The sequence below is a fragment of the Vanacampus margaritifer genome, chromosome 2 (genome assembly GCF_051991255.1).
Source record: "Vanacampus margaritifer isolate UIUO_Vmar chromosome 2, RoL_Vmar_1.0, whole genome shotgun sequence".
In the NCBI taxonomy this organism is placed as follows: domain Eukaryota; kingdom Metazoa; phylum Chordata; class Actinopteri; order Syngnathiformes; family Syngnathidae; genus Vanacampus; species Vanacampus margaritifer.
Genome location: NC_135433.1, coordinates 43,377,109 through 43,398,110, shown reverse-complemented (window position 1 = coordinate 43,398,110; position 21,002 = coordinate 43,377,109). Strand labels below are relative to the sequence as shown.

The 21,002-nt window shown below is 40.8% G+C and overlaps 1 protein-coding gene across 2 annotated transcripts in view; it reads right to left on the bottom strand.

Annotated features, from left to right (window-relative positions):
* The window catches only part of LOC144043598 (5'-AMP-activated protein kinase subunit gamma-2-like), a 36,578-nt gene extending 19,728 nt beyond the window's left edge, over positions 1 to 16,850 (bottom strand). Inside the window, exons 1-3 of one of the 2 annotated variants that reach the window (XM_077557403.1) lie at positions 16,596 to 16,850; positions 14,615 to 14,677; positions 10,572 to 10,818 (exon numbers count right to left, since the gene is read on the bottom strand). In XM_077557403.1, coding sequence (XP_077413529.1) covers positions 10,572 to 10,818; positions 14,615 to 14,677; positions 16,596 to 16,679 — 394 coding nt within the window. In that variant the 5' untranslated portion in view covers positions 16,680 to 16,850. Of the gene's footprint in view, positions 1 to 6,089; positions 6,475 to 10,571; positions 10,819 to 14,614; positions 14,678 to 16,595 lie in introns of those variants that run through there. The other variant, XM_077557404.1, reaches the window with a different exon arrangement.
* Between the last annotated feature and the right edge of the window lie 4,152 nt (positions 16,851 to 21,002).

Sequence of the window (21,002 nt, the reverse complement as noted above, 5' to 3'; positions counted from 1 at the left end):
CCCAAAAAAAGTTACACACTACTGCCACAACAAAGTAAATTAAAAATCAAATTTAAAAAAATCAGACCCTGAGACACATAATGACACTCTGCAAACCCATAACTGAATATTTATATATTATACATTCATATATTATTTATATTTCCTTGATTATCCGATATTAGTGATAGTGATATATTTTTTTCAAGGCCAATAGATTATTAGTAAGTAGTCAAAGAGATCAATCACCGATATTTCAAGAAAATTTTCATTTGCAGCAAAAGAGAAAATATTAGTGTCAAAATTAGTAAAAAATTGCTTCTTCTAATTTAATAAGCATATAAAGAATTGACAGCTTTGTTTAAAAATTGTAAACATTGCAGGGGGCTTCCAGGGACATCAGCAAGCTAAATTAAAAACCAAGCAAGTACTCTAAATAGTTCCCTAAACTTTTCTACTGTCAATAGTTTTCCAAAATTTCAACGTCATTTTTTAATTTATAAATATAAAAAGTGTAGGGAATTCCCAGTGTCAGCATATTTTTTTTTATATAAAGTAGAAATTTAAATAAATCCATAAATGAAAAGTTCCCTGTATCTCACTGAGCGACAAATGCGAATGTAGCTATTTTGGGGTTTTGCTCAGAGTTCCTGAAAGGTTTTCAAAGATCGGTGAAAAATGGTCTCAATATGTTTGAAATGTCTTTACGACAAGTAAAAACTGTCTCTGAATATCTCACAAATCCTGATGAGAACCCTAAATTCGCTACGTTTGCAAGCATTCACCGCTCAGTGAGATACCAGCTTTCAGATTTGTAAAAAGGCCGATAAAAGGACAAGAATCGGCACCGATCGGCCCGGTCAATAATGTCTATCCCTATCCAATATAATTAACAGTTGTTACATGAGCAATGGAGCCAACGTTTCAAACGGTCAGTGTGCTGTTTGTGATGCAGCTCCAGCTTTGTCAGTCACATGACGGGCCACCACTGCATAAGGCGTCACAATCTCACGCTGTGACATGTGACACCGCCGACATATTTGCCAGGCCAGACAATGAGTGACACGTGTAATGTGCTCTCAATAGCTCACGCGGCCTACATTTAACTTTTTTCTTTCGACAGGATCTTAAATGCCGACCATACAAAAGTGTTAAAGGGGATACTGTATGTTATGGAAGATTGATTGACTTGCATAAATAAATATTTGGGTCTTTTGAAGTATCTGTCCCCCCCCCAAAATAATTTCGTATTTGATCTATTTCTGAAAATGTGTCAGTGAATAACATCTTCTGAATTTTGTGAATTGTATCGTCAGAATTCAGCTAACTTAAATAACGGATGACATTTGTGATTGCTATAATGAAGTGCAGCCTCCAAGAGCGAAAATAGAAATAATTAAGTATGGGCACTTGCAAAATTGGCTATCGGCGGCCATTCATTTCCAGTGGCAGACCATCTCCTGCTCTGGAAGGATTCTCAAAATTCTCCAGAAGTCTACAATGACACCACAAAAAGTTGCTCGTTGTTTCAAAAATAGCCCTTGTGTATTTTGACGGAAACATGCCAGAGACAAAAGCAGATAACATCAATGTCATCACATGCTCGAGACGGAATGCACAACTGAAGCCATGAAGCCCAAAAATGAGCTCAAGTGCATTCCGTTTCAACTGCTCCTCCTAGAGAAATTTCTCTACACTTTCATTGGAGTCCACCTTTGGCAAATTGTGTATAAGGTCCCACAGTTGGCAGCACATGCCAGAGCAGAAACCAAACATGACATCAAAGGAATTGTCTGTAGACAACCGGGACGGGATCGTCTCAAAGCACGGACTTGGGGAAGGGACGGAAAGATCATTTTCTCTCTGCTTTCTTGAACGTCTTTGTTGAATTAAGCATAGTGGTCTCTACCAACAAGACTCTTCCTTGAGCTAGCCGCTAGTCACTCGCTAAACTGAGCGATGGAGGAGAAGTGTCTTAGTAGGAGAGGTTACCAATAACACGTTCCTCTGGAAAGAGAAGATGGCCAACATTTCAAAGGGCTTCAGGAAAACTTTTTCAATGTCCCTGAATGGCCCAACCAGAGCCCTGACATGAATCCGATAGATCTGGAAATGGCTACCTAGCAAAGCTCCCCACTAACTGGCCTAAGATGTGCCAGGCTTGTGACATTAGAGTGAAAAACAATTTAGTCTCTAATTGTTGCCAAAGGTTTGAGCAAATTTACACGTTTATTTCACCAAACCACAGAGGTTGGTACTACGAAAGTAGGCTAGCTTAATGCTAACACCTGATATTTGAAGACAAATGGCGCAGAAACTCATGCAGACAGCAAATAACAATAATTACAGACATATATTATTTATGGACTAACATTAACCTAGGAAAACTATTTCAAGTGTCTAAGGAAAAACAAAAGTCATAAATTATATTTCTGGATCTGAATCAACACCAGATTTATAATAAACTGGCTACTGCGGCTAGTTTTTTTTGTTTTGTCATCATGCTAATAGCCTCCTTGGTGAGGATAATAAAATGTACAGGTGCAACAATTCTAGGAAATGGCTGAGAAACAGCTTAAGACCTTGTGGGTTGTAATGCAAAGCAGTGGGCCGGGCAGTCTCTCTTGACATTTAGTTGGCGTGCAGCGGAGCCTGCTCCCGCCGTTTGGCCTTCCTATTTTAGCCGTGCTGTTGCGGCACATTCCACAGGAGGAGATAACAGCGCGGCCGGGGGCTCGCTCTCCTCAGCCTGCAGGCAAGCGGGGCGGCGGCGGCGGCGGCGGCGCGCCACCCAGGATACAGGAAGCGTGGGTCTCGTCGTGACTTACAGACGCCAAACAACATGTCCACAGTCAGCTGCTATGTTACTTAGCTACATGAAAAGGGCCAAAATGTCAACAGAGTTCTCCACCACAAATACAACCACAATTTAAGCTTGCATCAGCTTTTCTCAAGGTAAATCCTCGAAATGATCATCAAACTTTGATACAATGCTCTGCATGCATTCGACAGCATAGGGATCTTTAATCCCCCCCCCCCATCCACACACACCCAACCCCCACCCACCCATCACCAATTTAGCCCATCTTTCTAGGACACCAGGGAATTCCCTAGTTGGTATGCCTATAAAATATGAGCAGTGGAATCATGCCAAAACGGCTGCTTCAAAACAAAATGGCTGACTTCCCACTCCTTGCTGTTGCGTAACTAACATCAAAATCTACGCATGACATTTTTTCATGACAGTTTTGGTGGGATTGTGTTTAGGATCCGTAAAAGGTTGTCACGAGATTATACACGCTTGCAAAAATGGATGAGTTCCGAGAAAATTCCAAAAGTCAGAACCTTTGTCGAAGTAACCCTGAGCAAAATTCAGAGGCGTTAACATTCCAATGGTGGCAACATTTGCAACCATAATTAATCATTGTTAGAATGGCTAAAAGTGGAAAGAGTGGAATGGCGCTTGAAATACTTTGAAGGTAGCCATTAGTATTTAAAGTGTGCTCTTTTCTTTTTTTTTTAATGACCTGGCCCAACCTTTCATTTCAAAAATCAAATGTGGCCCATGACCACAAAAGTGTACCCACTCCCGTAAAAAACGTGTTCCAATTACAGGGCATAAGCGGGTTTTGTGAATAGCCAATGTGATTTACATTTTTTAACTCATCTGCTCCCAAAAACTTATAAATGTGTTGTATTTGATATGTTACTATTCTCCCAAAGATGTATTTATACGTTTTTTATGTCTTGTTTTGTTTTGATGTTTTTTTATGCTAGAGCATACAGAAGGCTCTGGACTGAATGCTTGAAGAAATGGTAGTTATTACAAAAACGGCCAGCAGGTGGCAGAAGAGTATAAGAGATCAACCAGTGCCATTTTGCGACAAGCTCTTTCCCCTCGCTGTTTTAAACAGATTTGTGATTAATGATGAAACTTAGCTATATTCTAATGCTAATTGCTGCAAAACGGAAACAGATAGAAATATACTTTTTTTTTTGAGTAGGGAAGTCATAATTACAGCAAACAGTATGAAAAACACTACTAAGCCATAAATATAAAACATTCAAACGAAAAACAGTAAGTAACAGCTGACCTCAAATTGCCCCTTCATTGAGCGCCCTCATACATGTCACTAGTACGGCAAAGACGCATTCTTCAGATCACATGACTGACTGACACTTTGAGTCGAGCTGTCAGCACGTACGCCGTACAAACTAATAGCGCCACATATGGCTGCGTTTCCACACGGCAGCACTCGGCTCCGCAGCTCACTAAATCACAAAGCCCGATGAAAAGTGCTTCCCTAAAAACAACAACAAGGAGCGGTGTTAAGCCTGCAACCGTTTGCTGAGCTGGACTCCATCTCGGCATTTTGGGCGAAAACATCAGTCAATGGCAAGAACTCAGGTTCACACCAAATGATCATTTCCAGTGTTAAATGAACCTAATATGCCTTTTTGGAATGTGGCAGGATGCCAAAGTATGCGTGGAAAAATCCACACAGGAATGCCGCGGAAGCAATTTGAACCGCAAACATGCCAACCACTACCCACTGTGATGCCAAAGAGACCCCACCAAAACATTTTCTATAGCGCTTGTCCTCATTAGGGTCACGGGCGAGCTGAAGTCTACATCAGCTGACTTTGAACGAGAGTCTGCGTACACCATGGACTGGTCGCCAGCCAATCACAGCTCCACACAGAGACAAAGAACCATTTACACTAACCTTTCACACCTCAGGACAATTTAGAGACTTCATTGAAACAGATGTGCATGTATTTGGAATGTGGGAGGAAGTAAGGCCGTGAATGAACAATGAATTCAAATCAACATCGGAATATAGTAGGATGACATTTTCGAATCAAAAAGGCTGCAATTTGAAAAACACAACAATCTCTGCTTCTTCTTCTTTGCTTATGATAACTGTGTTCTATCACCGGTGAGGTCCTTGGGGCTAACTAGTACCCGCTGGCATGATTTTTTCCCCTTTTTTTTAAGGACAAAAAGGCATCCGTGTTTGAAGTGTCTCGTTTGTCTTTCTCCCTCCCTCCTTCTTGCGTAACTGCTCTCCGAGAAGGAGGGGGGGGGAAGTTAATTGGAGGCAATTAACTTCAAAGGCAGGGCTTGTTTACTCAACTTTGCAAGCAGCCAATCATATTGTGCCCTGCTTAGATATCTCCTCAAAAAAAAAGAGTATTAGCAGTTATTGAGACCTTGACTTTTCAAAACCATGGTAAACCGTCAAACTGCGAATCAGCCCATGCATATATTTATTCATTTATTCATTCATTCATATAGTGTCACTATAAATTCAATGCTTAACAAGTGCAGTCCACATGTTTGCATATCATTGTTTCACGAGACATGAAAAGTTGAAGTGATAAAGCCACAGATTTATTTTGCATATTGTAGTAATCTGATTTATGATTTCCTGATTTACATAAATTTTGGTAGAATTTTGTTAAGTTGTTGTATTGAATACTCGAAAGACTGCAAGTCCAAGTGTTAAATTAGTTAACAACTCTAATTGAAGTAGATAAAAATGTCTTTCATAATAATTCATGTTTCATTTTGCCATTATTTTCACAAAAGCTGTACAACCAAAACATTTATGTACAATAAATCTGATATTGTTTATTCTAACAGATTCCTTTATTGCTCGCATTTGTTAAAAAAAAAAATACAATGCAAGAGGACTTTTGGAAAAAGATCGCATCATCATGAAATCACAATTGGATTATTCAACTTCATTTTTCAAATTGTCCGGTCCTCGGAGGAAGCCAGAGTACCCAGAGAAAGAAATGCAAACAGGAAGACCCATCTCAAGATTTGAACCCTTAACCCCAGAACCGTCAGGTAGATGTTCTAAGCAGTCGGCCTGAAAGCTCTATTGAGCTTGACCCTGAGCTCAGGGTCACAGGGCCCTGACAAACATTCACTCACACTCCTATGGGCAATGGAGTCTTCAATGAACCCAACATGCGTGTTTGTGCACTTCACTCGCACCAGCTCAAAAGAGAATGCCAGCCACCTTCAATGATCATCGCCCCAACACATCACCATATAAAAAACGCTTATGGGAGAAATGCATGCAAGAAACGTGCGCTACCCGACAGGCAGGACGCTTCGGACTTCTGCCTCCCTCCGAGCCCATCTTGCTCCTTGCGTTTCTTGCTCCTCCTCAGGCTCCCAAACCTCTTCATGGAGCGCAGCGGCGGGTCACGGGCTCAACGCTGAACTTGGCCGTGACCATCCGCATTACGACAGAGCCACACAACAAACGGCCTCGCTCGGTTTCCCTTCGTCACAAGCTTGAGGAGATGTTCCGCTTTTTTTTTTTTTTTTTCAAATTAGATGCAGTTATTATATTGGGCTGCCGCTCTTAAGGCCCCTGTAAAGATTAATCCTGCATATCCAAGCATATACAATCCACAATCCATGGAGCTGGACATGACAAGTAGTTGAGCTGTAAATTTTGCAGTCAAAACTTGTCCTCCCCAGTGATGTCGACGCCTCCCCCGCGGACCCTCCCACCTTTCAGCCGCATCAGAGTCGTAAATTGTCAGGTGCAGCTGTGGGTGGCGTCTCTTTTAATATAGCACCCGTGGAAAAAAATAAATAAGCCTGCCGGGGCAAACGGCAGCGATTGGTTGGCGTCTGTGCCCCCTCCTCCCAGTGCACCTCCCACCTCTCAGCGAGTAAACTCAGCCAAGGCGTGACGCGAGCTGCTTCTGAAAAAGCTCCTTCCACGCCGCAGAATAATAATAATCAAACGTGTGGCTGTGAGCCGGTGCTGCTGCTGCTGCTGTGGACGTTTGTGCTGTCAGCTGCCACAAACTTTTTTTTGGGGTGGAGACCTTTAAGAGTCCCTGTTAGGTGACAGTGATGGGGGGAAGGGGGTCGAGTGTGCAGTCAGCTGGTCCAGTCAGTGCTGATGACTGATGATGTTAGCTATGACTTCAATTAATGTTACATAAGACTCTCAACACCATCCATTTTCATTCATTCATTCATTTTCTATGATCTCTCCATGCTTGTGTGGCTTTTCTCCCCAAAACATGCATTTTAGGTTCGACATTTTAGGTAAGACTTTAAACTGCCCATCGGTGTGATTTATTATATAGCACTTTAACTACACCATATGGTGCCCAAAGTGCTTTACAATTTCAGCCTCACATTCACCCATTCACACACATACCAGTGACAATGCAAGGCGCTGCCAGGTCCACTGGGAGCAAATCGGGGTTCAGTGTCTTGCTTAAGGATACTTTGACATGGTTCCCCAGGTGTGAGGATCGAACCCACAACCTCACGAACCACTCTACCACTGAGCCATGCCGCCCCAAATGGTAGTTTATGGTATGTATGTGTGTCCCGGAATTCACAATTCTCTCGCCATAGGGCTAACTAAAGTAGAAGCTTAAGGGGCCCACACTATGAATACATTTTCAACGTAAATATTTATCCCACTCATTTTCTATATATTGGTGATAGATAGGCTAAAGTATGACAGCAACAAAAGTTACTCAAGAATAGTAATTATAAAAACAAAAATCTGCAAATTTACTGGTTGCCCTGGCGCGAGTAGATGAAAATTGTAGTTGTGCTGTCTCAAATTTTAGGGGCTAAGTGCCCGTATTTAGGGACAGTCTGGAGCCGTGGACCCACAACCCAAATGAGAATACTGAAGGGCGAGAGCTGAGATCTGAACAGATGTGCTAACTGCTATGCTACCACTCGGCACTGGCATCTATCTCAGGGGGCGGCCATCTTGCCACTTGCTGTCGACTGAAAATGACCTCACAGTTGTCTAGGGCTCAGGTAACAACCAATCAGAGCTCAGTTTCAGAAAACAGCTGAGCTGTGATTGGTCGTTACCTGAGCCCTGAAAAACTGTTATGTCATTTTCAGTCGACTGCAAGTGGCAAGATGGCTGCCCCTGACATGGCTTCAAATGGATGGAGTTTGCTTCATAACTCATATTCCACACAATATTACTCAGAATACCATGTTTAGACTAGTGGGACTGCATAAAATAACGTAAATTAGCTTTTTGTGTTGAATTCATCTTTAAGTATAATTAGATATTAATGATACGATGGTTTCATCTGTAGGGGTCATTAAAAGAAATGTACTAAAGGTGCATCATGCTTGCCCTTGAAAGGATCATTCTCTGTTCATTTATGGCAACGTCCAAAAAAATGCACAGTTCCTTTATTTACTGACAACAAGCAGCACACTATAGCAACACAGAGCGAGAAAGAGGACGGGAGGGAATGGAAGGAGAGAGCGGGAGCTGCTGGGGGAGCCTGCTCACTTCCAGATAAGGCCATGCACGGAAAGACCAGCAGTTGACTTCAGCGGGAAGCCAGAGCCTTAAAAAGGCCGAGGAGATCATATTTGGAAAATATGTTCATTCTACTGTCGCAGATAGTCATCAGACGACCGAATAACACTAGATGAAACGAACTGTGTAACCAGCATGTCAGCATGTGCTGATGAAACAAATTGAGCTTTCAGCGCACCCTTGTGGCTAATGTGAGAAATATCTCAGGCCAGCTCTGTGAGGCAGACATGTATTATGACCGTTATTCTTGCATTCTTACTTCCTGTAGGTGTGTAATGGTGAGCCATCCCAATACTTCATTTAGCGAGAAAGTGTCTCGTGAGGGAGACAATTTTGAGGCATAACAAGTACTAACTTTGCGATTGCACTCAGAGGAAACAGTGGAAGAATGAGTCATCTTTGCGTAGTTTGACGCTTGATGTTTCCAGCAGGACTCCGTGCAGTTATGTAAGCAACTGTGAAGCAAACCAGCTTGGAGACCTTTTCCAGTCACTCTCATTCACACTGCATTAGCATGAGATGACAAATGTGTTCAAATAGCGCCCATGACCAAGTGTTTTGGTGCTGTGCCCAACTGTGGAATGTGCAATACAACTGACAGAATGTAAAAAAAATATATATATTTTTTTAAAGAAAGGGATTAAAAAAAACAGCAAACCAAAAGTTTCCTTTTTCCTTGTTGACAGAGGAAGCATTTCACACCGCACAAGCAATCACTTGCCTGACGCACCTCAAGACTGCGCTAACCAAACAAAGCAGCCGTTGGTTCATTGCAAGGGAACAGTGGCCTTCACTTCCTTGTTTACATTTTGTTGGAAGTCAGAAAATGTGGCATGTAGCGATAAAGAGGTGAGATGAGCGAATACACACAGGAGGCAACTGCCAACATTAGCTGCTAGCTAGCTGACTATATACTCTGCTTCTTATTTTTTTTCCTTTTATTCATGTGTCTCTGTATGCCTTTTTATGCTGGAACAGGAGATTTTGGTACTCACTCTGTGGTTATTGTATTGTGATTAATGAGCCAGCTGACCAGCAGGGGGCGAATGCATGGATACAACTTCTTTAAGATGCCTAAATAACATACTAGCACATGAGCAGAATCATCTTGAGGAGATAATGCCTCCAAAGAAATCAACATCTTGATTGCACTCCTTAATAACATACAGTTAGTCTTTTTTTTCTTTTCTTCATTTTTCGCTCTCATTTAGTAGTATTAAGTATTAAGTTTCATTTTACGCTTAAACCTGTTTATATGTTATTTGTTGAAAAGCTGTGCAAAAATTACCATCATTGCCATAAGTAATTGTAATTAATGATCATGATTACAATATTGATCAAAAATAATTGGGGTTATAATTTCGGATGGTGGTTAAGTTACAATCGTGATTAACTAATGGCAGGTCGATAAATTAGGCAGCAGGGAATTTGCACATGTGCCATTTAGTTGCAGTTTTTTAGGGGAATGATATTCATCAGAGGCGTCGAAAAATTCACAACATAGCAACAAAGTGTGAGTTGGCAATGTTGAGCTGCTCGCTTCATTGCGTGCGGCTCTGGTCATCACGGTAACGCAAGTCGCACTCGACATTAGCATGTGACAGAGCCACCCCCCCAAAAATGAAAGAAAGACATTTAGGAACTGTTTGAAATTGTGTCTCTTTTATGTTATATGGTCTGACAGATATGTGGCATGTTTAAAACCTTTGAAATGCAGATTTAGGGATTTAATGTATTTTTTTTGTGTGTGGAATATTTAAGCCTTAAAAAGAAAGTCAAATCAAAAATGTTCTTTACTTAAGTATGTTCTTTATGGCCCCACTCATCTAACACATGCTATTCTGATTAATATTATGTTTTTGGAATATGAGTTCAGCAGCTAAATCCATGTTTTTATCCGTCTCAGGGTGGCGGCCATTTTGCCACTTGCCATCGACTAAAAATGAGCAAGTGTGATTGTCATTTTCAGTGGACAGTAAGTGGCAAAATGGTCGTCCCGAGATGGATTAAAAACGGGAGCTGCTAAATTCCACATACACACTATCACTCAGAATACCGTTTTTAGACTAGTGGGGGTGCGAAGAACAAATTATTGTTAAGAAAATGTGACTTGTATAATAAAAGTTTTTTTTGACAACAAAATATACTTGTAATTGCTATTATTGATTCAAAGCATTCTCATCACAGTAAATGTTCAGATGTGGTGTAAACTGTATGAATGTAGCAATACTTTCTTGGGTTTACCTCTGCGGGTCCTGGAGAATATTTTGATGCTTGCGGGGTTGGTGCCAGACGAGGAGCGGAAGATGCCACTGAAGCTGAGGCGGCGGGGGGATTTAGCTGGGGAGGTCTGATACCAGGAAGAGGGGAAGATGTTCTTTGGTGAACCCGAGCTGGACTTGCACTGCGCCGGGGCCGAGTGCGGACATGGTTGGTTGGTGGTGGCGGGCTCTCCTTTGGCGGGGCTGGCTGAACGGATGCAGCGCTCCCCCTGCGACACCATTAGATTGCACTTTTACAAGACGGCTGGTGCATGTCGAAGGATTGTGACGAGTGAGCACAGTGTCGGGGAAATCAGAAAATCTAGAAAAGACACGTTGTGAAACAACAGAAGTTGCCGGATACGAGTGTAAACAATCGCTCGTGCTGTTACATCTCACACTAATCCCAATTTGATTTGATTTGTTTATTAGCAAGGTTAAAGGTGAAGTCAACCCCTCATTTTTTTTGACAATGTTCTATGCTAAATATGTTATTCTGTTTAATATTGTATTTTATGCCGTTTTTATCCATCTCAGGGGTCTCAGGGAACAACCAACCAATCACAGCGCAGCTTCAGAAAACAGGTGAGCTGTGATTGGCCGTTGCCTGAGCCCTGAGCAACTGTGATGTCATCTTCAGTCGACAGCAAGTGGCAAAATGGCCGCCCCCTGAGATGGATTAAAAACGGCTGGATTTTGCTGCTTAACTCATATTCCACAAATTTAATATTAATCAGAATGTCATGTTTAGACTAGTGAGGTCACATATAACATATGTTGACTTTAACAAGGTGGCGAATTATCAGCTAAGTGCTAAGCTAACATGGAGGAAGCTAGCATCATCTTGTATTATTTTTTGGCCTTGGCAGCAATCTATGCACTACTAAAAGTTATTTGGCATTTCCCTTCAATTTTCTGAGGATGATTCATGAATCAGACAACATTCAGGAGGTGAATCTCTTGAAGGTGCACAATTTTGTGCTGAGCCATTAGGAATGTTTTTTTTGCCTTGGCAGAGGTCTGAGCTCCACATTCCAGTTGAGTGAATCTGAACTGAATCTGAATCTAAACCAACCTTGATAATATCATTCTTAACTTCCTCCTAATAAATGTCATGCTAGGCTATGATCAACATGTCAGCCTCGCCCTCACCAGCGACATCGTGCTCACAAAATCGCAATCATCATATGGCATCCTCGCTAAATGTTTTGACGCCTGCGAACAAACGCTGATTCATTTTGTTGTGATGATCGCAAAGCAAAGCAGCAGTGGCAGCTCGAGCCACAGACACAGACAAACTCCTTCCTGGTCTGCTTGTGATAACAGATCATCTTTTAACCATTTGTTGACAATCTAAGATGTTCCATGACATTGGTTGACCTTCAATTTGTTCAACTTTCAAACTGAATTCCCACATTGGGATCAATAATTTGTTCCGAAATCCAAAATGTGGCAATGGTAGGTAAAATCATTAGCAATTTCATTAAAACATGATTAACTGTCATACAGATGTTAACCAGTCTAATATGAATTTAAATTAATGACCAAAGAGGAAATGCAATTTAAGAAAAAGAAACACTTTTTGTGTCATTATGACTTGACAGTAGTACATGATAAATATGATCTGTGGGGAAAAAGTCAGCTGTCTGTGGCCCAAACTTGTGGCTGAAATTTGTTTTACATGAAACCATCACACCTGAGGGAAAACAGACAGAAGGCGTGACTTAAGCGGTGTCATTAATTTGCAGCACCCACAAGTACCATTTAATCTTAAATATGGATTTTTATTAAAAAAAATTAGGCTGATGCCAACTCCAATATTTCGTAGAAGAAGAAAAAAATATCCAATAACCGATTATTCAGCTGAATAATAAAAATAAAAAATAAAAAATTTTCTGGGTCCCTTGACACTTAAAACAGCAAAGTTATGAATTACGGGCAGAAAATTTGCCGTTTTACATTGCCCCTTAGAATTTGATGGACTTTATAACAGAGAGAAAAACTCAGCATTTTTTTTCGGGGGGGGGGGGGGGGGGGGGATCAATGAATTGTTAAATATAAGGAAAAAAGGTGGTAGTTAATTGTACATGAAAAATAATTACATGATCAAATTCATGATAGGCAAAATATTAATTTCAAAATTAGTAATAGCACTCCATTATGAATGAATGAAGTGCTTTTCTGCTTTTCTGGAGTAACAACAAAATGCATAAGCATGAGGCTGCGAGGTTTGTCAAAGAAATAATATTCAATATTAAGACAGCACAGAATAGTTTACTTCTCCTTTAAGGCTCCACCATTTATGTAACACTCACAGATATTTTTGGGAAGCATCGTCCAGCTGTAGTCGTATCACAAATAAATGCTTGCTACTACTGTATCTGAAGTGGAAAAAGTTATTAATTAGAGGAAATAGCCACTTTCTAGTTTCTACGCCACATGGCGATATATTAGCTCATTCACTGCCATTGACGGCTACAGACGTCAAAAATTCATTTGAACTATTTCTATTAGTTTTTAAAAAATCTACTTTTGCTAACAAGAGTATGGAAACCTAGAAAAAAATCTAAATTTGTAAATTAAGAACGGATATAAAATTTGTGATTAATCGTTAGTTAACTAGTGAAGTCTTGTGATTAATTACAATTAAAAAAATATTAATCGCCTGACAGGCCTAATTAAAAAAATATATATATTAAAAATAAGGGAAATTTAATCGTAATTAATCGCATGATAATTTATATCTGTTATTAATGTACAATAAAAAATATATAGGTTTTCATAAAAAATGGAATGAAATTAAAAATGTATAAACTAATAGAAATAGTTCACATGAATTTTTGACGTCTATACTCGTTAGATGCAATCTGGAGAGCTTCTGCTGCCTTAGAAATAATCCCGTATAAACAGTAGAAGTACTCATTTGGTCCCAAGTGAGACAGTGTTGTTTTGTCTGGTTGTCCCAACAAGGCCTAACAGGACGGCATTTGCTCAAGGCAGACCCATCCACACGTTCGTTTCCCCTTTTTCATGCAATCCTGTGACAAATCACAACCAGCGAGAGCACACGCCCCATCTCCTCTTGTTTGCAGGCAACTCTCATTCGCCGCTATTGTGCAAGAAGAAATACAGACCTTGTGCAAAGGGGACGGGGCAAGGCGTGACTCGCGTGAACTGTAAAAGTAGTTCAGCGATAAAGCCGCTGTATGAGGTACATGGCCGTGCTTCAGATAAATAGTAACCAGGGCAGATAGTAGGAAGAAGCTGCTTTTGTTTGCGCAAATCAATATCCTGTAGTGTTGGCGTTAGGTTACGCTAAGCCAACAAGAAAATGAAGGCCTTGCTAAAGGGGAAGTCAACAACAAAAAAATGGTTTATTCTGATGGATATTGTGTTTGTGGAATATGAATAAAGCAGCCATCTCAGGGGGCGGCCATTTTGCCACTTGCTGTCGACTGAAAATGACATCACAGTTGCTCAGGTAACGTGGTCATGTGATGTCATGTGATGTTTGTAAGCTGAGCCGTGATTGGTCGTTACCTGAGCCCTGAGCAACTGTGATGTCATTCTCAGTGGACAGCAAGTGGCAAAATGGCCGCCCTCTGAGATGGATAAAAACGGCTGGATTTTGCTGCTTTATTCATATTTTACAAATGCAATATTAACAAGAATGTTGTGTTTAGACAAGTGGGGTGCATACAACATATTATTGTCAAGAAAAAAATTTGAGTGCTAAGTATTCATGTGAAGAAACTCAGCCCCCAGGCGCAACAATATAAAATGCCCCCCCGACTGGAAATATACAAAACACTCCCATTATTTCTTAAAGCAAAACAACGGGATGTGAGAGAAGTCGAGCGCAAACCTCCACCAAGGCCAAACAATCCTAATTTGGATCAGCGGGAAACCTCTCAACTGTTGCCTGATTTTTTTTTTTTTTGTCATCAATATTTATGATTTACTCACAAAAACCCCATTAAAAATATCTTTATTTTTATACACACGTCAAAATGTAACATTCGTTACCGTGTCTGGGCTTCCAGCTGAGCAACTCGTTTCCACCTGAGGAGACGCAAACGACGAGAAGTCCTGCATGAACACAAAGAGGCAAAAAGTGCATGAGGAGAGAGAGTGGAAGGCCAGGTGCTTCAGTTTTGACTAAACGAGCAGCAGAAGCAGACAATAAGACAATATTGCGTTTCTGTGTAAACATGACCGCATTTGACCATGACTTGGGCAAATACTTCCCCCCCCCATACCAAAGATACAACTTGACATTCCACATCGACACACAGCAACAACAGCAGTGCAGCAGAGAAAACGCAATTACGATTATGGGAATGGGACGTGCTCAACTCATCTTCTTTTGATTATTTCCATCAAAGAAAAGCAGATCTCCAAGTTCCAGCAACCAAGCTGAAGTGTGACCGCATTGGCCAATAAGATGGCTTTCCGCCATCAGGAGTACGTTTAAAGTCCACTCTACAGTGATACAGATGGAGTTCAAAAGTCTCCCTGGGGGTTGAAGAGGTGAGAACAACAAAAGCCCAAACACAAACTGCACTTATTACCGATTACAAGCAAACCATAAAGTTGTGTCAATCACAACACAACATTAGGTACAGGAGTTAATTAATTTGACAATTTGCAATATATTACTTTTTCTTTTTTGGTGTAGGGAGGGGCACGGGTCAATTTAGAAGTACTACAATGGGACAAAATATTGTAAAACAGTCCAATGTTCTGCGGCTGCCTATAATTCATATCTTTATTATAGTAAGCATTAAAGAACCAAAAATAAGTTATTTTATTCCGTTTTTTTTTATTTATTAACCATCCGATAAATTGGTTATCGGAATTTTATTCAGCCAAATATCGTAATTTGCATCGCGTAAAAAAAAAAAAATCCATATCGGTCAGGCTTTATTTTGCACATAATCTAGCCTACTGGAGTTTAGCCTGTTTGAAGGGGGTGGGCCTATCCCATGAAAATGAGCAATTAGGGGTGTTAGAAAAAATCGATTCGGCAATATATCGCGATATTACTGCACGCAATTCTCGAATCGATTCGATAGGCGGCCGAATCGATTTTTAAACATCAATTTTTTATGGGAATATTTAACAAAACATTTTACTTAGGGTTAGCATTCACACATTAAGCATGGAAGAATGTTATATTAATGGAACATTAAGCCTTAATATTTTTATTTCAGTGCTGTTCAGACATGAAACAGACTGCAACCTGTTTGTTAAATGCAGTGGCTCACTTATAAGCCTGAATTTTCAGATCAATAAATACATTTTCATACAAATCTTACAGTGTACATGCACAAGTTTACTCATGAGTATTTTCTAAATTTGAGTAAAAATAAATAAATCGTAATAATCAATTTATAGATTCGCATCGAGATTAATTGGTATCGAATCGAATCGTGACCTATGAATCGTGATACGAATGAATCGAATCTCCAGGTACTAGGCAATTCACACCCCTATGAACAATCCTGTGCTGAGTAAGACTTTTGTTTTGCTGTTTAATTTCTTTTGTTGTCATGTTGATCGGGGCAGGAGCCTAGAGCTTAAAAAAGGCAAACAGCTTCTTCAATACAGATGCAAAATTTTCATCTTTATGAAGGGAAGTATTTATTTATTTGTTTAAATTCCTTTGTTTCCCCCCCATTTAAATCAGGAATGGGAACCTCTCCAGCCCAGAAACTTGAACTGTCCATCACCATTCATACTCACACCTACGGACATCACCCTAAGCCCCCTTCCTGCGCATTAAAAACAACAGGTGTACCTAATAAAGCCGCCGGCGGGTGTAAATAAACACCTACATACAAACTTTGCTTGCTGCAATTCAGTGTAGTGGAATGACAGCGATGTAGAAAAAACACACGTTGAGGATTTATGGCAAAGGCTGTCAGTCAACACCAGCGTCGCGTGCACTCCATTAATTAGCCGATGCCCTATTTTACAGCAGCTAAAGTACACTTGAGCGACTTACGGGCATGTTAATACGCAGACTTCTCCTCCTCTTGGGCAGCTTCTTGGAGCCTCCCTTGCCGGGCTCCATCACCGTACTGCCCATTTTCTTCCCAAACAAGCGAGGGGGAGCGAAAAGCGTGCCGCTGAGAAAAGAGCAGAATCACGACTGCAGACCATAAACAAATCGCCTCAGTCGAGGCTGAATCAGTGGAGAGGACACCAAAGTGACGGCTGCTGCTGCCGCTGCCGCTGCTGCCGCCCAACCAGGAAGTAGGCTGGGCCGGTTGGTGGAGGCAGGGCTCGCTCGGACGAATGGCTTTCGACCGCTGCTTGTTTACTGACGTTACGCTAAATCCAAAACACGACTGTCGACAAACCAACGTTGAAAAATACACAAAACAGAAGAACCCGGATTTAAAAACACAACGATATTTGTTTTGAAATCTGAATTTTAATTAGACAACAAAAACACTGTTATATTGTACAATATTAACTCTTTGACTGCCAGACGTTTTCAGAAACGGGATGTCGCCAGTGTCAGCCGATTTAAGCATTTTGACTGATCTTTCAAGGTCCACAGAAAATGTTGTGTTTGGACTATGGAAACACACATACTACCAAATTAAAGATTGAACTCTCATCTTTCATCAGAAAAAAAAGTTTGTTTCTACCTTATTCCGTTCTTCAGTAATCAACAATAGAAAATGGTTACTTTCACCGAAATGCTCTGTTTTGAAACAAAAAGCGGAGAAAAATAGCTTTTTTTTTTCATGCACTCTAGTGAATTGTACACTTCTTTTTGTCCATGAATGATGCCACAAACACCTAAACAGTGCTTTACTTCTGTAAAACGCTATCACCAACAATGAAAAAGTGTTTTTAGATTGCAAAATACGTTTATTTCCATTCAACAGTGTAACAATTTGACAAAACAATTTCGCAAACTATTTACAAATGTGTGCAACTGTGGTACTATTTACAATTATGTGGATGTTTCAAATACAGTTTTTCTTTTTGTAACACTCCCCTGCGTGCAAGGAGAGGGAGCAGAATTTGCACAACAGATTCGTTTCACTGCGATTGCCCCTTTCGCGTGCAGACGTTACACTTTCTTGACGGCCTTTTTTTCCGGGGAATAGCAAGTAGCAGACTGTACCCACTCCTCCGATGAATATGCATTGGACTCGGGGCACTCTTCGTCGTCCGATTGAACGTCCGCCTGAGCGTGCTCGGTTGTGCTCCGCGTTTTCCGGTGTTAGCATCGCTAGCTGGTGAGGCTTTATGACGTGGTCATAGCCGCCGCATCAACGCTTCCAACTTCGGCGTCAACGCTTCCAACTTCGGCGTCAACCTCGGAGCCACCATCATCATCATCGTCGTCATCACTGTGCTCTTTAGCATTGGTCGATGAGCTGCTTGCAACCGGTCGCCATTGTTCGCTTCCTCAACCATCTAGCTCCGCCTCACGTCTTCTACTGCTGCGTCAATGCTTCCAACCTCGGAGTCACCATCATCATCATCGATGATGATCATCGTCGTCATCAATGTGCTCTTTAGCGTTGGTCGATGCTTTTCGTCCTTGAAAAAAAATGCTCGAGCGTGAGCTGCTTGCAACCGGTCGCCATGTTCTCTTCCCTTCCCCAGCCATTGTCCCCTCTAGCTCCGCCTCACGTCTTCTACTGACGCCTACCCAATCTTGTCAAAAGAGAGTCATCGCTGCCCTCTAGGGGCCAAAAATAGTCATTAGGCTAACTAGATCTGCTTGAAACTTTCACCACAGCTGGGCAAGGATTTCCTCCACCCGTTTCCAAAAAAATAAATAAAATAAATTGGAGAACGTCTTTTAACGTCCTTGGCGGCCCTCCGTAGGTTTTTACTAAACGTCATTTAAGGTTTTTGGCAGTCAAAGAGTTAATAATGAGGGATTTCGTCTTTGTGCTTGGAGTTTTTCACTCTGGAGCCGGAGTCATATTCATGAAATGACTGCATAGCTTGCCACTACGATAGTCATTTGTTCCATGCTAATAAAGATAGTAACATAACCACAGCGTTTCAATATAGAACGGATTTTGTAAAAATAAGTCAGTTAGCATGATAAACATGTTTTACCTTTGCATTACGAGGTATATTGTCCTCCGGTGTGAGCGTAGCATCTCGTCCCAGAGACTCAGTCAGCGACAAGCTTTTAAATCAGCCCAGGTGTAAGGAGAAGAAACGGCATTGACTATATAATGATATAGGTCGGCGATTTGATTAAGGTAAGTAGTAGATTCCATGGCTCCATGGGCAATAATAACTTTTAATTTGTAAAATAGCAGTCGCTAAGTCACTAAGTCCGGGTCACGTCCACTTCCATTCACCAAACATTTCCTTCCGCCGTCCATCATAGGTCAGTCACGTGATGTCGGTGCAAATAGTCAATATGCCACAGAAGAGCCAGGACTTCCTGGTTTTCACACATCACCTTTGTTTCCGTTTCCGTTTCCTGTTTGTGACGTGTGCTCCTCGGTTGCTCGTTACACGTGTACGGGTGCGAGTGTGTAGAGTGTCAGAGTCTCAGTTATCCGAAGCATTTCAGAGAGTTGAGAGGGGAGGTGGGGGGACGCGGCCATCAGTGGCCGGAAACTACACTGATGTGTGAAACCCGGAAGTCGTAAGTCCGTGGCATCTACCCCGTAATTCTTTTACACGATGAAAACCAATAGTATTGCTTTTGTCTGTGACTCGCATTTAAACCAGGCAGATTGTTATAGTAGTCAAATGATATTTCATCGCATTTTGAAATGAAAATAATCCCCATTGCAACGATTCAAAGTCCAATGCTTTTTAATGAGTGGATAGAGTTGACCACAATTTTGATGTGTGACGTAAGCTCGAAATTGTCAAAAATAGTCAAGTCATGTTTATTTGTATACAGTACAGTATAGCCAATAATAATAGAAGTGTGGAAGTGTGCTATCCACCCCTTTAAATGTGCACTCGCAGTTTTCTTCCTCCTGGATTTGTTTTTACTTTGGTAAGGCAAGTTCACTAATTTGAAAGATTGAAAACAGGAAGTATTTCAAGTTCAGCCTAGCTTTTGCTGAAGACTATTGGTTGTGAAGTCGTCTTTAATTCTGCCTTTTTATGAAAGTGACAGCTTCTATTATTATTATTTTTTATATATATACAAAGTTGATAAATGTAGAAAACAGGATTTGTTTACACTGTACAATATTTTTGTCTCATCCATTACTCTCTGAATGTTGTTTATAAATGTGTTTGTATAAAGTTTATTTATAGACAAAAAAAAATGCATTGAATGCTATAAAAACATGCCGAAGGAATATCTAAATAAGGTTTCATTTTATTGAGTCAAGGCATCTTCGGGGCTGTCTGGAATGCAACTACTGCTATGCAGATTTTTATTTTGGCTATTGTCAGTTATTGGTAAAAATAAATATTTTTTTTACTCCACAGACTAAAGCTTTGGCTACTACCAAAGTATTATTTTCTTGGTTTCGATTATGTTGAAGTGAGTTGAGGAGCTCCATTAAATGCGTTGCCACCATTTTGTGGCAAAATTAAACTTTTTCCGGATTAATTAAACTGTCAGCATCACACACAAATAGCGAGAGAACACTTCAGGATTACAGACACACAATCGCATAAAACGCGCTTTGTAATGCTAGCACGTTTTACCAGCAGATGTCACTATAACCCCTTACAAAGCATGTTTAACTAGAAATGTATGATAATTAAAACAAAGTCCTCCTCTAAGTCCAATAATCAGGCTTCAGTAATGACATCAAATTCAAATTAAACTAATCTTACTTCCCTCCGATGAGACGCTTACAAGGTCTACATCTGACCTTGCAGGGTTTCTTCACAAAAACCTTGAAGATGTTATGATTTTCTCTTTTCAGCAGATATACTATACTAACCGGACACAACATTAGGTACAGTAATAGCTGTATCACAATTTCTCAAAGAATCTCAAGCACTGTTTTGATTAATAGTGTGGCTGCCGTGAACACGGGTTTGACTTTTTGTTTAGGGTAACACAACACACGGCATGCAATGTATTGTGTATTAATTACCAGATGTGATTGAACAAACCAAGCAAGTGACTTGCTGTGGTGACCCCTGATAGCACACACCAAAGCCACAAACACCACAACTAGCCTTCAGATATTCATTTGTATTTTATTTATTTGTTTGTTTATTACCCAGCCTCCATTTGTTCATTGAAAAACTCACCTTTTCGCTGCTTCAGTGCTCTGCCACCCCCAATGTATTGCCTTGGTGCCAAGTAAGTAGCTATGTTGAAGTGATTTGAGGAGCATCATTGTGAAAAGGTTAAGGCAGATAAAAAAAAAAAAAAAGTTACTGAAAACATGACCTGTGCAGTTGATGACGGTTGGGTATGCACATGCACACGGTACGC